The sequence below is a fragment of the Mixophyes fleayi genome, chromosome 4 (assembly GCF_038048845.1).
Source record: "Mixophyes fleayi isolate aMixFle1 chromosome 4, aMixFle1.hap1, whole genome shotgun sequence".
NCBI lineage: Eukaryota > Metazoa > Chordata > Amphibia > Anura > Limnodynastidae > Mixophyes > Mixophyes fleayi.
The window spans coordinates 218,765,949-218,781,567 of NC_134405.1; the positions used below are offsets into that span (position 1 = coordinate 218,765,949).

The 15,619-nt window shown below is 38.3% G+C and overlaps 1 protein-coding gene across 3 annotated transcripts in view; it reads left to right on the forward strand.

Moving 5' to 3' along the window:
* Positions 1 to 15,619, forward strand: part of PTPRQ (protein tyrosine phosphatase receptor type Q) — a 357,175-nt gene that overhangs the window by 219,383 nt on the left and 122,173 nt on the right. For all 3 annotated transcript variants that reach the window (XM_075209348.1, XM_075209349.1, XM_075209350.1), the window contains exons 37-42: positions 665 to 785; positions 6,693 to 6,853; positions 7,487 to 7,632; positions 10,262 to 10,430; positions 11,331 to 11,606; positions 13,967 to 14,118. In XM_075209348.1, coding sequence (XP_075065449.1) covers positions 665 to 785; positions 6,693 to 6,853; positions 7,487 to 7,632; positions 10,262 to 10,430; positions 11,331 to 11,606; positions 13,967 to 14,118 — 1,025 coding nt within the window. The remainder of the gene's footprint in view (positions 1 to 664; positions 786 to 6,692; positions 6,854 to 7,486; positions 7,633 to 10,261; positions 10,431 to 11,330; positions 11,607 to 13,966; positions 14,119 to 15,619) is intronic.

The following is a 15,619-nucleotide window of genomic DNA, read 5'->3' on the forward strand; positions in this document are numbered from 1 at the left end:
CTCATCTGCAAGCTTTTCACAGAATCCCATATAGGAAAATGTGACCCCAGTTAGCTTCATTTGTAAGCTAACAATGTATACATGGCTTTGTCATATTTTGTAGTATTTGTAAATGTTTGTATTACTGTACAATGGCAGAGTTAATAATGTGGCGTCAGAGTGTGTTATATGTTGGGTAGCGTGGAATGGTTTAAGCTCTGCATGCAATCCCATATTTTTATGATCTCTCAATGTTATGCCCAGTACAAATTTTCCCACCTCGTGAAGCCTGAAATAATTATTTCCAGCTCTCTTCCCCCAGCGGAGTTGTGTTGCAAATTACTTTATTTTTACATGCATTCACACCTATAAAACAGATTTTGCTTTTATTGGAACAAAAATATTACAGCACAGAATTTGTACAATATATTAAGCAAATCACTGTGGTATGCCTACTGATCTGTGTTCTCATGAAATTGTTCTTTCCATTGAATCACAGAAACAGATGTGTTAATACCACCATGAAAAATTGTCCTTCATTTTTTTAGCCAAGAAAGTAACACAGTCTTATTGGAGCTGATAGAGTTGAAATACCTGTTCTTGGCTTGACCTAAAGTGGATAGCGTCAGCTGCATAGTTTTGGATTCTTCACAAATATAGAACCCATTTTATTTTGTCCCTACAGCTCCTTCAACTCCTCCACGCTTCCTCTCTGTAAATCAATTGTCCAATGTAATTTTGAAATTGTCATGGCATCCACCTCTTGAGCCAAATGGAATTATCCTCTTCTACACCGTTTTCATCTGGTAAGATTTTCAAAGCTAAAATTTGTCTTCTCCGTTATAATTTTAATTAATGATGTCTAAGTGCATGGGTGTGCCGCACATACCAACTGTCCCTGACTTCCAGGATAGGGCTTGATTTCTTTGTCCCTGATGATGTTCCTGTTTTTCAGTATTATTTGTTACCAATGCTCTTTTTCTGTATGCTGTTATAAATGCAATTATAAGTAGGTTGTACAAGAAAAGGGATAATTCCATCAAAAATACACTTTATTTTCTTTTGGATCTTGCCTGACACTGAGGGGTGAAGCTAGCAAAGATCGATTTTGTTCCGCAGTTTAAATCAATCAAAACCGCAATAATAAAATTGTGAATTCATTGATCAAACTTTCTCATCTAGTAAATTTATTTTAAAAAAAGGAATTAGGAAGGGATGATTTCACAATCTCACAGCTTTTCCCATTAATTTGACAGGTTGGGTGTAATTTTTTTTATTATTAAAAGCCTGTGACGGTGTTTTCATGTCCCTAGTGCAAAAAAAGGTGCAAAAGGATGCTGCAAATTTCAGGCCCACGCCCCCTAGGTCATCAGGTATACAGAGCCCATAAGGGCTCACGCACCATGGATCCGTGAAAAAAAACACAAAAGTGAAAGTGACAAACAGGACACAAAATAAATAAGTAAATAGTGCGATGTGGGTACGGCCCCAGACTAATGACCAGGCAAATATAAAAATCTCTTCTGCCCAGCCAAAAGAACAGGCCAATGGAGGTGATTGCAGAAAAAGAGAATTGGAAATGTGCATAAGTGGCTGATAAATTACGCGATAGTGCGTCATCAATGCGATTCTCTGGCATGCCACTCTGGGGGCACATTATCTCAGGCTTTCTCCGCTGACCCTGGCCTTCTGGCTAGAGAACCAGGACCAGGTTCAGCACTGCAAAACAACACTCGATCTTAGCCAAAATGTGTAATTGCCCGGCACAGGCGCATTTGCACAGGAATTAGCCATAGTATGAATTGAACCCATTATCCTAGTGAGGCAGCAATGCTAACCACCGTGCTACAATGCTGCTCTCACACAGATTTATTTATTCCAGTGGAAATATCTTTGGTCTTAAGAAAACATGATTCATTCTTCTTTTGAGATACAGTTTCCACTCATGTTTTGCAAATGGGATAGAGGCCCACTAATGTAATCTTTGCATTGGGCCCACTAATGTTGTAATGCAGCCCTGCGGGGCTCCCACTGTCACTCATTTCTCTCCCATAGTCTTCAGCATGCCTCCTCTGCTGACACTCGCTGCACGCAGCTTGATTACCTAAATTTTATTGTTGTTGAAGGAATGACATGTAATGTGTACAGTGACTGTTAGCATGGGATGTGGTAGGAGGACTCCACAAACACACACTTAGCAGGCAATTCTAGCCAAAATACACAGCAATATCTGCAGCTTTAAACCACAGCAACCTGTCAATATTTTTCTGTAAATATATAGTAAAAACTAGTTTATTACATTGCTTTAAAAATTACAGTGTGTCAGCAAATACAATATACTTTAACATTAACAAATAAAAGACACTGCAAGTTCAATGTTAATATCGAACGGTATGTTCATAATGTGCAATGAATACCATTCACAGGACTTACTGCATAATAAACGTTTTCATTATACCCAAAGGAAGGTTTTTTTTGTTTTTAGTGTAAAAAAAATTGCTCACATGGGGCTTGATTCTTCAAGGCACATATCTGCCGATTTTGAGCGTATCGTACGCAAAATCAGCCTGCACATGCCCAGACCTGGGAGATACATCCATGAAAGCAGACCTATCCGGCGTCCATGCACGTAAAAAATAGACAACAGCCTACGGTGTTGGGGAATGAACGGATGGGAAGAAGCGTTTTGCCATAGTCAGTGTACAGTAGGACATGCCAAACTGAAGCGCACGCAGCCCCATCCGTATCCAGCTTTGAGTGTCTCAATTACTTGTTTTTCTGCCATATTGCTTGCCCCAGCTAAAGGGCTAGTCTAAGTCCTAATCAGTAGTGATGAGTCTCGTATTCATGCTGTAACATGTGTTTGCAGTCACGTGCAACTGTAAAAATTTATTTTATGCTCAGTAGACATTAACAACATTCTAATTAATGCATTTCATGTGAAAAAAACAAACACTTTTTTAGAATAAAATAACTGTTTTATCATTAATATTTAATATTATTAATAGAGATCTTCACTGACGTCCATGTTCTGGTTTTGGTTTTGGATCTGGATTAACTACGTGGTTTTTTTTTGGATCCTGATCTTTTTCTAAAATCCCCATTTTTTTTTTGCTAAAATCACATATTTTTGCTTTTTTCCCCCCTACATTATTAACCTCAATAGCACTAATTTCAAGTCATTTGCAGTCAATTTTGACCACCTCACAGGTCACAATATTATTTTCATACACATTCAAACAAAGACTGCAGATTTAGAAGATCAAGGGCTAGATTTACTAAGCTGCGGGTTTGAAAAAGTGGGGATGTTGCCTATAGCAACCATTCAGATTCTAGCTGTCATTTTGTAGAAAGTACTATATAAATGAAAGCTAGAATCTGATTGGTTGCTATAGACAACATCCCCACTTTTTCAAACCCGCAGCTTAGTAAATCTAGCCCCAAGTCTGCCAGACCTATTATTTGTGCTACCCCTTCTGTGTCCCTCTGTGAAATGGTGCTGGATTGCCGTGCAGGCAGTGCCGTCACTAGACATTTTAGAGCCCTGAGTGAGACAGTGCACCAGGCGCCCCCCCCATCTAAGTGGGAGTGACATTTGCCAAGTGGGTGTGGCCGACCTAATGTGGGGGTGTGGCTAGCATTTTACTGAAAGAATTCTGTTACACATATTTGCAAATGCATGAATATATATATATATATATATATATATATATATACACACACACAGTGGTGGGATTCGATACAATTAACAACCGGTTCTCTGCCATAATGACCATTTAAAGTATGCAAAAATATACACTGAAAGGTATTCTAATATTTCGTGCACTTAATACTCAAATAAGAACAGTAAAAGAGATGCACAAAAGTAGATTGTTATAAGAAAGTGTTTTAAAATGTTATAGAAAAAATATTAAAGAATATCTTACCTGACAAAAATATGTTATTTAATATTATATTCATATTATGGCACAGTAATGCCACCAGTTCATATTTTGCCATATTTATACCTGGATTAGTAACAATTATTGGTAGCAGCAGGAGTGAAAAGGTCCAAAAACACAGAAAATCATGTATATAAACATTCACAGACACAGTTTAATTGAAAAATGTATATATACTGGCCACAAAGAAGGGAAATACAAGTATGCAAGTCATTTTCATATCCTTTCTCCCAGTGTCTTTTTTCAATTTAGGTCCAGAAGAACATATTTCTCAGGAATTTTGTCCGTGTATATAGGAGTATGAATGAGCATGAAAATTTTGTTTGCGGCATTTTTCACTCTCCAAGTAAATCATTTATGTGTTTGTGGCCTTATAGTTAATTTTAGATAGCGCAAGAGTGAATTTGTCTTTTCCCTCTCATTTGCATAGAGTGGCACTGGCTGTAGACAGGAAATGCCAATAATAAGAGTTGGGAGACATTAAATAGGTAAAATTAAACATTCCTTTATTAATAGCGATATTATCTGCAGTTTTATGCACTGAATATTTTTTTTTATTTCATTGTGACAAGTATACCTTATGGCTGCTGGAATAATCCTTATACTTGCAGTCCCTTGTTCTTAGAGAGGTGGATTGGAGGCATTCACGTGCAAGTGCCTGGAGATGCAGGCCTACCATGCCTCTTAGAGATGCACACATCTTTATGAGGCGTTCAACTGACAGGAAGTTCGGCAGTTGGAACGCAAGTTTGCATTCCAAATGCCGAACTTCATGTCAGTGACTGCGGAAGGAAAAGATATAAAGATATGTGCATCTCTAGGAGGCCTGCATCTCTAAGGAAGGAAAAGGCTGAATCTACAGAGGCAGGTAGCAGGCGGCTGATGCGCCCCCTTGGGCTTGCGCCCTGAGCCATGGCACCGCCCGCACCTGCCTAGTTACGGCTCTGCGTGCAGGACGGTACTTATAGAATCCAAAGCTCGTGAGATCTGACGACATAACAATGACGTTTTGTCTCGTTTTCAATTCCAAGGGCGCGCGAAAGTACCGAGACGACTCGGCTCGGTACTCGGATCTGCTAAGTTCGGGTGTTTTCGGTTCTCAGGGAACCGAGCCTGAGCATCTCTAATTATTAACAGTTGAGATTAATTCAATTATTTTTTCTCCCTGTGCATTCTTTTGCGAGTTTATAATCCACATAGACTTTATACTTATCATGCAGTGTCTTGTGTAGTAGAGCAAAGCAGGCCTACACCCAAGTTCAACAGCACACGTATCTTGAGATCTGTGTCTTGATGAATTCAGGAGTGTGCAGAGCCTAAATACGTGCGTATAATAATAAATGCAGTTTGCGCTCTGAATATGCGCCTTGATGAGTCAGGCCCACAGACTGCGTGCTCCTTCCAATTCCTATGTCTAGACCAGGCACTAGGTAGCCGCAAAATGTTCATACATTGCTATACCTATGTCATACCTATGTCATACATTGTTATACCTATGTCGAAGTCAACATAACACCTACTGTACCTATCTTTCATATATATAATACTATTTTCAGCACATACAATTCAAAACTATTATACCCCCTGCAGTCTGTTTGCCCATTATATGAAGTTATATGGCCAGCATAACAGCCCCATAACATAATACATATTTGCATTATTTCACTGTATAGCACCAACAGCATCATGTCACCACGTAGTTCCTTTATGTCTACATAAATCTCCATTATACCACCATGTCATGTTGCCATATTTAGATCTCCCATAATTTTAAAATAATTATCTGGGACGCCCATGTGACATGAAATTTGTTCAGTCCATATAACCCACCCCATACCTTCAAATAGAGTAGAACAGTTAAAGGAACCTTCCCCCTTTAATTCTGTTAGTTTGGATGCAGCAGTAGACTAGATATGGTGGCAATTTACACTCTGAGTAAACAATTTTGGTTGGAAAAAAGGGTACTCTCCTGGGAAAATCAGAACCCATAGGAACTTAGCCATGATATAGGACAAAGCCAAAAGCAGTACTCATCCCCTGGACTCCATGATGCTACTGCAATTGACTAGGTAACAATTTTCCATTAATTAAAGATCTAATGTTGAGCTTTCTAATGTGCTCTGACTGTCTAATTGGCAGGCGTTCACTATAGGAACTGTAGCCTTAGTGTTGTAACTAATGACAGCTATGAGGTTGCTTACTTTTAGCCACCATACTATGAAACTCATATAACAGATCAAGCCCCACAATTTGTACATATAGCACATAGTCATATGCATTGTGCCAAGACCTCAGAAATATGCATAATCTCCAGACAGCATGATCATTACTTAAGCAGGGGCTACTACAGTGCTTGAGCACAGAGCCACAACTAGAGCTGCGCGATAGGGGCCACCGCCCAGGGCACAGCGCTGAAGGGGGGCACAGTTTATCAATATTTTAGGTTCTTACAGTTAAAATTGAGAGCTAGGGGGGGTGGCATTTTTGTTTCTCACCCCTGGGGCTAAAACTTGAAATTACAAATTACAACTAATAACAAAAAATAATTTGACTCTGCCGTGTCCTCTAAACATTTGTGAAGAGAGCAGTTGTGCAAGCTGTACACATGGTAGACATCCTTGGAAAATGTCTAAATGCCACATACTATTTATCTGTACTTGTGACTTTTTCACTTTCATGTACTCTTCTGAGCGCTGTTTTACTATTTCCAAATTGCTACTTTATAAATATGTATTTTTGTTCTTTTTTTTTCCTTGTCTTCTAACTTCTTAGGGATGAAATGTCAACCAAAACTATTAATGTTGAAGAAACCTCAATGGAATTTCAAGATTTGGAAAGCAACCATGAATACAGTGCATATATCACATCTAGTACTAGATTTGGGGATGGAAATGTCAGAAGCGATGTTTTAAAATTTAAAACTCTAGAAGGAGGTACATAGTGAATGTTAAGTTTGCTAAGTAAATTGTTAGTATGCTTTATGCCACATAGTCCCCAATGAATTATCCTGCAGTACTATTTAATCATATGTCCAAATCAAGGAATGATGGCCCACACAGAGCACTTTCTATAGTTCCAGGGACATGTTTAGAATCAGACACAGAAGACATGTACTTCCAGCAAGACATGTGGTTCCAGCAAAGCAGCTTCTGCATTACTTGAGACACCCATTTACAACTAAATACTCTGCCTATACCTCCATCCATTTAATAAATATATCTTCTAATAATGGACACTATGTAAATCCAATTTGAAGACTGTTCACACCTGCAATTTCTGTACCTACCTATCAATTGGTCAACGATGGCGCCATGGCTTTAATTTTGAAATAATGGGAGGTATATGCTATATGAACAAGTGTCATTCCACTTTTTATGGAGAGGGCAACATGTATAGTACATATTCAACAGAGGTCTCTATCCTAATAAAATGTTAGAAACTAGAGGTCACAACACCTTTATGAACCTCCCCTGGTTTGTGGGTTGACAAATGGATATTTTAGTTTTAGTTTTGATTTGTTATGTAAAGTACGTGTTGTGTGAACCACTTTTATTTATTTTTTTAAGTTCCAAGTGACCCACCAAGGAATATGTCATACAAAAATATTACCTCTTCTTCGGTGATGATTTTCTGGACCCCACCCATGAAACCAAATGGATTTATACAGTATTATACTTTATATTACCGGAATACATCAAATACCTATATCAGGGTAAGGAAATTGTTATAGAGTATACGCAATGTCAGGGGAGGGCCGGCAAATTTTAGTGAGGGGTGCAAGACATGACTCAGCAGCCTATTGGGAACATTTTAGAAAAAAAAATAAAAAAATGCAGGTGGCCCAGTGACCCAGCCCAAGGTAGCCTACTATGAGACTGGCCTGAGGGGCAGATGCCCCCCTGTCCCTCAGCCCAGCCTGCCCTGCACAATGTTCGCTATGTGTTGTCTGCGCAAATGCACATAATTAACTCTACATTTTCTAGCTAGAAATAGAGGATGACAGTTGATTGTTTTTTTAAAATACTAACATAACAAAGCTGAATGTTTGCTTAATAACTATCTTTATAAGATATTTTGAAAACTTGAATATGAAGGTATTTTTATTATGTTAATGTTATAAAAAACAAAACAAGTTATGTTAAAGAAAAAATATGGCATGATTAGGAAGTGTTGTAAACGTGTACATAGATTTTCTTGTATATTTGTTGTTTATATTAAACAAGCATATGAATTCACATACATTATATCCTTGTATCAAATATTAACTGTGATGTTATCATATACACTTGACTAGTAGCTGTGTCCTCACTTCAGTATGCATTGGGAACACCTATGCTTTATATAGGATAACATAACACTTCCTGCCCAGTTTTAAAGTTTTCACAGATAAGGAAATTGAGACGTACAACAATTGGGCCGATTGAGCAATGAACCTGATGGTAATCTTATCAAATTCAATTGGATTGTTATTGGTCATGTCCATTTATATGGCAAATTGTACTAAGCAGAGCAGCAGGCTCTCCCCATCTGTGACCAGCATGAGAATTATTTTTACTCTAGTGCATGGTGCTATAGTTGTGAAAAATGTTAGTACTAGTGCTTGTGACTGGATAAAGTCACAGTAATTGTGCACATCTATAGTTTTTATTTTTTTATGTGTAAATGTAGCTGTGTTTGATAATGGACAAATGCTATGAAAGCAGGAGATCTCTATTCTACTTGGGCCATCTGGTTAATACTGTACGTGGAGCAGTGCTCACATCCTTCCCAATTTGCTTTTATGAATGCGACAAGTTCCGAACACAGTTCATTAAATGTGTTTAAATAGCAATTGTTTCAGGATGAAGGTAATTCCACAACAAAAGTGAGCAACAAATGCTACAGAGGATAAAAGGAATATGCTAATTAATGTACTATACAACCAAGCTGGCCTTCACAGGATGCTTACTGGTGGAACTCTTGTGCAAGAAAATGTTTTGATATTGGAAACAGCCTGGTGCAGGGGCAGGCTGGGCTGGGGGGCATCTGCCCCCTGGCCAGTCCCATAGTGGGCTTCTTTGGCTGGGTCATTGGGCCACTGGCATTTTTTTCCTTTAAAATAGTCTGCTAGGTTGATGTTTTGCCCCCCCCCCCCCCCCCTCCCTGGGCTAACATTTGCCCTCCCCTGGCCTGGTATTCATTTTATAGACACTTTGTTACAGAAACAAAATAGTATAATATTTCTGTATCAAAAACCTGCAGTAGTATATTTTTATGTTTATTGTGGTAAAGTCTTCTTTTTATTAAGCACCATGTACAAAATATTTTATATGAAGATTCATATTATAATAAATGTTTACATATAAACAGGGCTGCATTTTGCCATTGCAATGACACCTTTCTCATCCCATACACAAACTACCAAAAACATTTACATTAAAATCAGATTGATGCTAGACAATATTGTCAAATCAACCATTGTTTGATATAGAAACAAGGCAGAAGCCCGTAATGTAGAATTTTGGTCAAATTCTGTCACTAGGGGGTATATTTACTAAACTGTGGGTTTGAAAAAAAATGGAGATGTTGCCTATATCAACCAATTAGATTCTAGCTGTAATTTTGTAGAGTGTACTAAATAAATAACGAGAATCAGATTGGTTGCTATAGGCAACATCTCCACTTTTATAAACACACAGTTTAGTAAATATACTGCCAGTAGTGAAACACGTAAACCCTATTAGTGTATTTTTCAGTATTATCAATCACAATCTGATCGATTACCTATATAATTGGATCAGGATATATGTTCATTTCAGGACTAAAGAATTTCTTATTTTTCTGTGTTGGCGAATTGGCGATAATGCTAAAATATCTTAAGATGTTAAAAATAGATGATTAATACTTTTGAAAAAGTAACAAAATAGTTGCACACATGTCCCAAATAACAATGAGACAATATTATAGGCAATTCAAATCTTAGTACTGAAAATAACATAGCAAATACACAATTAAAGTAGGCATTATTCATAGTTTGCTATACAGGACGAGGCCAACCCATCTGTAGAGGACCTGGCTTCAACTCTGTGTAATAAATTATGCTGAAGGGACAATTAAAACAAACATACAAAGGACTTAATAACTATCCATTTTTTGGGACCTCATGTTAAGTATTATCGTTCCCCTGATGATATCTCTGACCATTTTGAATAATAACAACTCTGGAAGCCCAGCTCCTCTGGACCTGAACTGCAGAGATACAATTAATTTACCTCCAACCGTTCTATATTGATAATAACACACAATTTAGTCTTAGAGAACCTGACAATCTATGTTTAAAGACAGACATTTTGTTTTTTTAGAACCTGACTTCAGTTGATATTATCACTTCCTTTGATGGCAATGGTCTGTCAGCAATAATTAATGGTCTCGCAAAGTTCAGTCATTACCAATTCTGGATGTCTGCAAGCACTGTATTTGGAGATGGAAACCAAATTTGTGAGGTGATCGATATTAACACCGATCAGGATGGTAAGCAACAGGAAACTTTCATCTGTGGAACATGGCTGCTTCATATAGCTAATTACCTCGCTTCCATTCAAGTTCACAAAACAGATGTAACCTTGGATAGGGTGGCTTAAGTATTGGCCTCCTTAGTAATTTTGGCCCTCCTAATTTTTCTGTTACTAGTTTATAGTTTATTAGTTCACTAATATTCAACAAGATATTCAGAGCACTGCTCAATTCCAACAACCAACTATACAATACATTTTTTATGACTAGGAAATCTAGTAGTAGCTAGCTTGTCAGTTCCTATTGGCTCCAGTTTACACTGAATCTATCAGTACTAGTAAAGGTACAGGCATAATTGAGTCTCCTGTTGAAAAAAAAGAAGAGGAAAAAGAGAGAAAGAAAGAAAACTTGGGGCTTGCAAACGTGATGTCAGCATGGAGGCGATAGAGAGAGTGTGAAAAGCCCTAAAACTTGAAATGGGTCTTTTGAACATTTACTGTATATAATTATTAATTTCCTGCTCTTTGTGATTTTGATTACAGAGCTGGGACTCTTTACTAATGAAACTTACAGTGAGTAGGTAAAAAACACCATGTAAAATCAAGAAACATTTATAAGTAAAATAATAATTTTAATAAACAAGAGGTTTGGACTTGAGTGACTATTCACGATTCACGAGATTTACTAATCTCCGGGTTTGAAAAAGTGGGGATGTTGTCTATAGCAACCAATCAGATTCTAGCTTTCATTTATTTAGTACATTCTACAAAATGACAGCTAGAATCTGATTGGTTGCTATAGGCAACATTTTCACTTTTTCAAACCCGCAGCTTAGTAAATCTAGCCCTTAGACTTCTGTTGAACATAGGACTGCAGATTTGCCATGTTTGATATCACACTGTCCTGTGTCATTTATAGTGCCAGAATCATCCCCTATGGTCAGAGACTGCAAGAATCTAACATCTACTACAGTGCTGTTATCATGGGATCCTCCGGAGCATTCAAATGGTATTATAACTGGTTACTACTTACAGATTTATGGACCACAGGGAAATTATTCCTTGTCTACCACGCAAGTCTCCATTATTTTGGAGGATCTTGTACCATTTACACAGTTTTTTATCTTTGTTGCTGCAAGAACAATTAAAGGAACAGGTCCTCCAAGCCAACTTACCTTTCACACAGATGAAGCAGGTAATAGTTATATTACATATTTGTGCTAAATGAAAATAATCAGATGAGTGATCCTTTGTAATCCTGTACATGTTTCTAGTTTCACTGCCTTTATCTCCTGTCTCATGTATCTTCCTGAATTATTACATTCCTCTAACAAGGTCAGAAGTGTGCATGATATATTCTTCTCTTGTGCTTAAATTTCATTGCTCGGAGAGGTTTAGTTATGATACAAAACTGTGCTTACAGTAATATCATTTTCTTGTTGCATCTCTTTATTTAGTCTAGTCATTGCGGAGTTACAGCTCCATCATAATAGTCTACATACAGTATAATGACCCATTTGTGTAATTTGTTCTTTGCCTTAATAACAATGCTATTTTTTTACACATACTAAATTTGCTATTATATATGTTTCTCACAAATGAAGTAAAATGTGCATTAACATTTCAGCGCAGGCTGCCGGTATCTGTGATGAGAGTCAGCACATTGCCACCTGGGAAGGTCCTTGTATCATGGCAGGCACACACAGGTGTAGGACCACATTGAGCAAGTGTATGGTTCATTTGTACATTGAATGTGAATCTTTATTGTGGTTTTCAAGGTGGAAATCAGAAACACATGCCTTGCAGAAGTGGAAATATCACCAGGACTCATAATTTACAAATATATTTACCTTTCCCCCTCATTAATTTTAAATGTGACATTTTTATCCCAATATACTGATTTTTTTGACCCTCATATAAAGTAAGGGATCATTGGTGGTGCCTTTATTTCAAGTGATAAATATTAACAATTTATTTTACATCACACTCTCGCCTTCACATTTGGAACTCCCTGCCCTGCCCTGCCCAATCTGACTCTCCCCCAACGTTGAATCTTTCAAGCGCTTCCCCAAAACTCATCTTTTTCAGGCTTGCCTATCCTGCTCCATCCTCAGACAATTCCTTCCTCACGCTCCACCTGATCATTCCACTCCTTTCCTTCCGCACTATTTATCTACATTTGCTACAATGCCCTATCCTAAACAACTCCCTCCTCTCACTCCACCTATCTCTCCCTCTCATTTTGGTTTTCTTCCCTACTCCTCCTGAATGTTAACTCTCACATGTTTGACCCTCTCTATCTCCTCATCCTTTTAGTAAGCTTTCTTTGTTATATTTGTGCCATCTTATGTAGTTGCTTTATATATTTTGTTGTCTTGTATTGATCTTTAATGATTGTATTGTTTCTCTTGCCCCTTGTCTGTATTTTGTTCTGTTTATTTTTTGTTGATTGTGTAACACTGGGGATTCTGAGGTGCCTTATAAATAGACTAAGATGATGATCATGATGATTTTATAAAATGTATGGATTTATATGAGTTATGTAGGCATAAGGCGCAGCTAAATGTTAGTTTCCTGTCTGATTTCAATGCTCAAACGGCCAGTGTGCCAATACCCTATCAGATCATGTAAATATTTCTTCCCACAAAATGAAATCTAATTTTTGCAGACAGAGAGCTGTATTTTTTTTTTACTTGTTAACTATTTCATATTCACATAATTAACTTAAACTGCAGGTTTTGCTTTTAACTGTTTTGTTGCATTAAACAAAATTGAACATTTTAAATATAATCTCAAAATATACAATTGTATGCTGAAATACTCAGCTTCTTTTTGGTTTTGGTTTCATAGTAATTTTGGTTTTACAATTAAACGCCATTTTAAACCTTTCAAACGTCAGGAAAAATTAGTGTAAAGGGGAAAGTGTAAAATATGCAAAAAGTCTAAACACACTACAAAAGTCAAGTTAAATAAAGTACAATATACAAAGCACTTTACATAGTGCTAGTATGATAGATATAGATCTATAATATCTATCTATCTAGTATCATAGATCATAGTGGTTTATTGGGCTAAACAGTTTGTTTCAGCATATAAAATGTGTACACTTGGTGGAGTCTCATGGACAAACCACATTTGTACAGTAAAATAAAATGTTGAGAAACAAAATCTAGTTTATCCATAACTGAACAATCGGATCCAGTCCTGGATATGCTATATATATACACTGTATTCATAAATACACTAGTAGCAGTACTAAAACATTTACTATAGGGAAAATAACAGTAATACACAAGAAACAGCTACTGTATGGTACAGTGACAGTACAATAACTATTGTATCAGGAAAACATTAAATGAGAGGAAAGGTAAAATACAGGGGTCATTGAAATGCATTTAAGGATTGGAGGGCTAGTGGAAAAAGTGGAAAATTCTGGATTGTAAAATGAGAATGTCACTGTTTATTCACGAATGGGAAATGGTCATAGTATTGTGGGTGTAGTATTGTATTCTTAGTCACACTGTATATAATTCAGACACTTTCTATTTTTTGCAGAGCCATCAGCACCTCCTCAGAACTTAACTTTTATCAATGCAAGTGATAATTCTGCCTGGTTACAATGGAACCCAAGTCTAAGGCCTAATGGCATAGTGCATATGTACAGCTTTAGGATTGTGGAAAATAGCACTCAGGCCATATTTTTTCAGGTAAGTACTATCATGCCTTAAAGCTGGTGTATAGTGAGAAGTGTAAACTGAGTATAGTGGGTATAGTAAGACATTCACAGAGATCAGTGTATCTATATTACAGAGAATGTTCAATCATTTCCATCAGTCCCTGCCCCAGTACAGTTTACAGTCTAGGGGGTAAATGTATCAAGCTGCAATTTGGCATTTCCCGCGATTTTCTCGGGCAAGTTTAAACTCGCCGATATATCAAAGTGCGAGTTGATAGAAAATCACCAGTAAAGGAATTTTTTCGAAAAAACCCCATTCCAAAAAATCGTTAGAAGTCATAGTCCCGATGTTTTGCCGCTCTTAGCAGTACAAGTTGCCATATGTATGAGGTTGTGATTTTGCAAACTCGCCCGAGATTGATGTGAAAATCGCCAGATTCAGTATGCTGCTTTGGATAGTCGAGATTAGCAAACACATCCCTTTTACACTGCTGGTCAATGTTAACATAGCATGAGGAACAATACAAGTTTTAATTATGAGTGGATGTTACGAGCCGCCGCGGCTCGCTTCCTGGGTCCGCTAGTGTCCCGGCCGTCACCTTGACGACCGGGACGTCATTTCCAGTTCCTGGTCGGCCGTTGCCAAGGCAACGGTCCGACGCTTATAATCTGGCGCTGCGTCCCGGCGGTACTAGTGGCCGGGCGCATGCGCGCAATTTAACACAGCCTGTGGGCTGATTAATGTAATTTGTATGGGAGCTGTGTGACACTCAGAGCTAGGCTCTGATTGGTGGCTTGTGGTATTTAGGGCAGTGAGGTCTGCAGCCTCACTGCCGGTTATAGCGTTCTGTCCTCAGTCCTGCTGCCTGCTTGTGCTATCTGTTTTGGTTCCTGCTACCTTGGATTTGACTACCCGTGTTTTGACCCCTGCTTGTTATTGGACCTGTGACCCTTCTCTTCTGACCTTGACCTTTTGCCTGGAAATTGGATTTTGCTTCTCTGCCTGTGAGTTTGACCCTTCGCTTGCCCTTGGATATTGCATCTGTGCCTGTGACCTTTTGACCTAGGATTCTTCTTAAACTACAGTCCACCAATCACTCCACTTCTGGGAACTCCTTTAAGTCAGTATACGTTACTCGACCCTCGGTCGGCCCGCAGCCCAATCTGTCCCCACCACTAGGGGCTCCAGCGAACACCTGGCCTTCTGAGTAGTTCCCGAGTTTCACTGTACTGACTTGGGAGTTCCTAACATTATAACCGGCCAAGGAAGATTGGTATCATACAGCCATGGATGGAGAGGAGTCGAATCTGTCCCCAGCCCAGATTCTGGCCAACCAGATACAGGCGGTTTCCCAAGTGGTGCAGAATTTATCCCAGTGCCTGGCAGTCCAAGAAGGGGCTTCCAGAGACCGGCAGCTCCAGCAAGTTCCCGCTGGTGACACACCGGAGCCTAAGATGAATTTGCCTGACCGATTCTCTGGAAGCAGGCCAGCCTTCCGTAATTTCAAAGAGAGCTGCAAGTTGTACTTTTG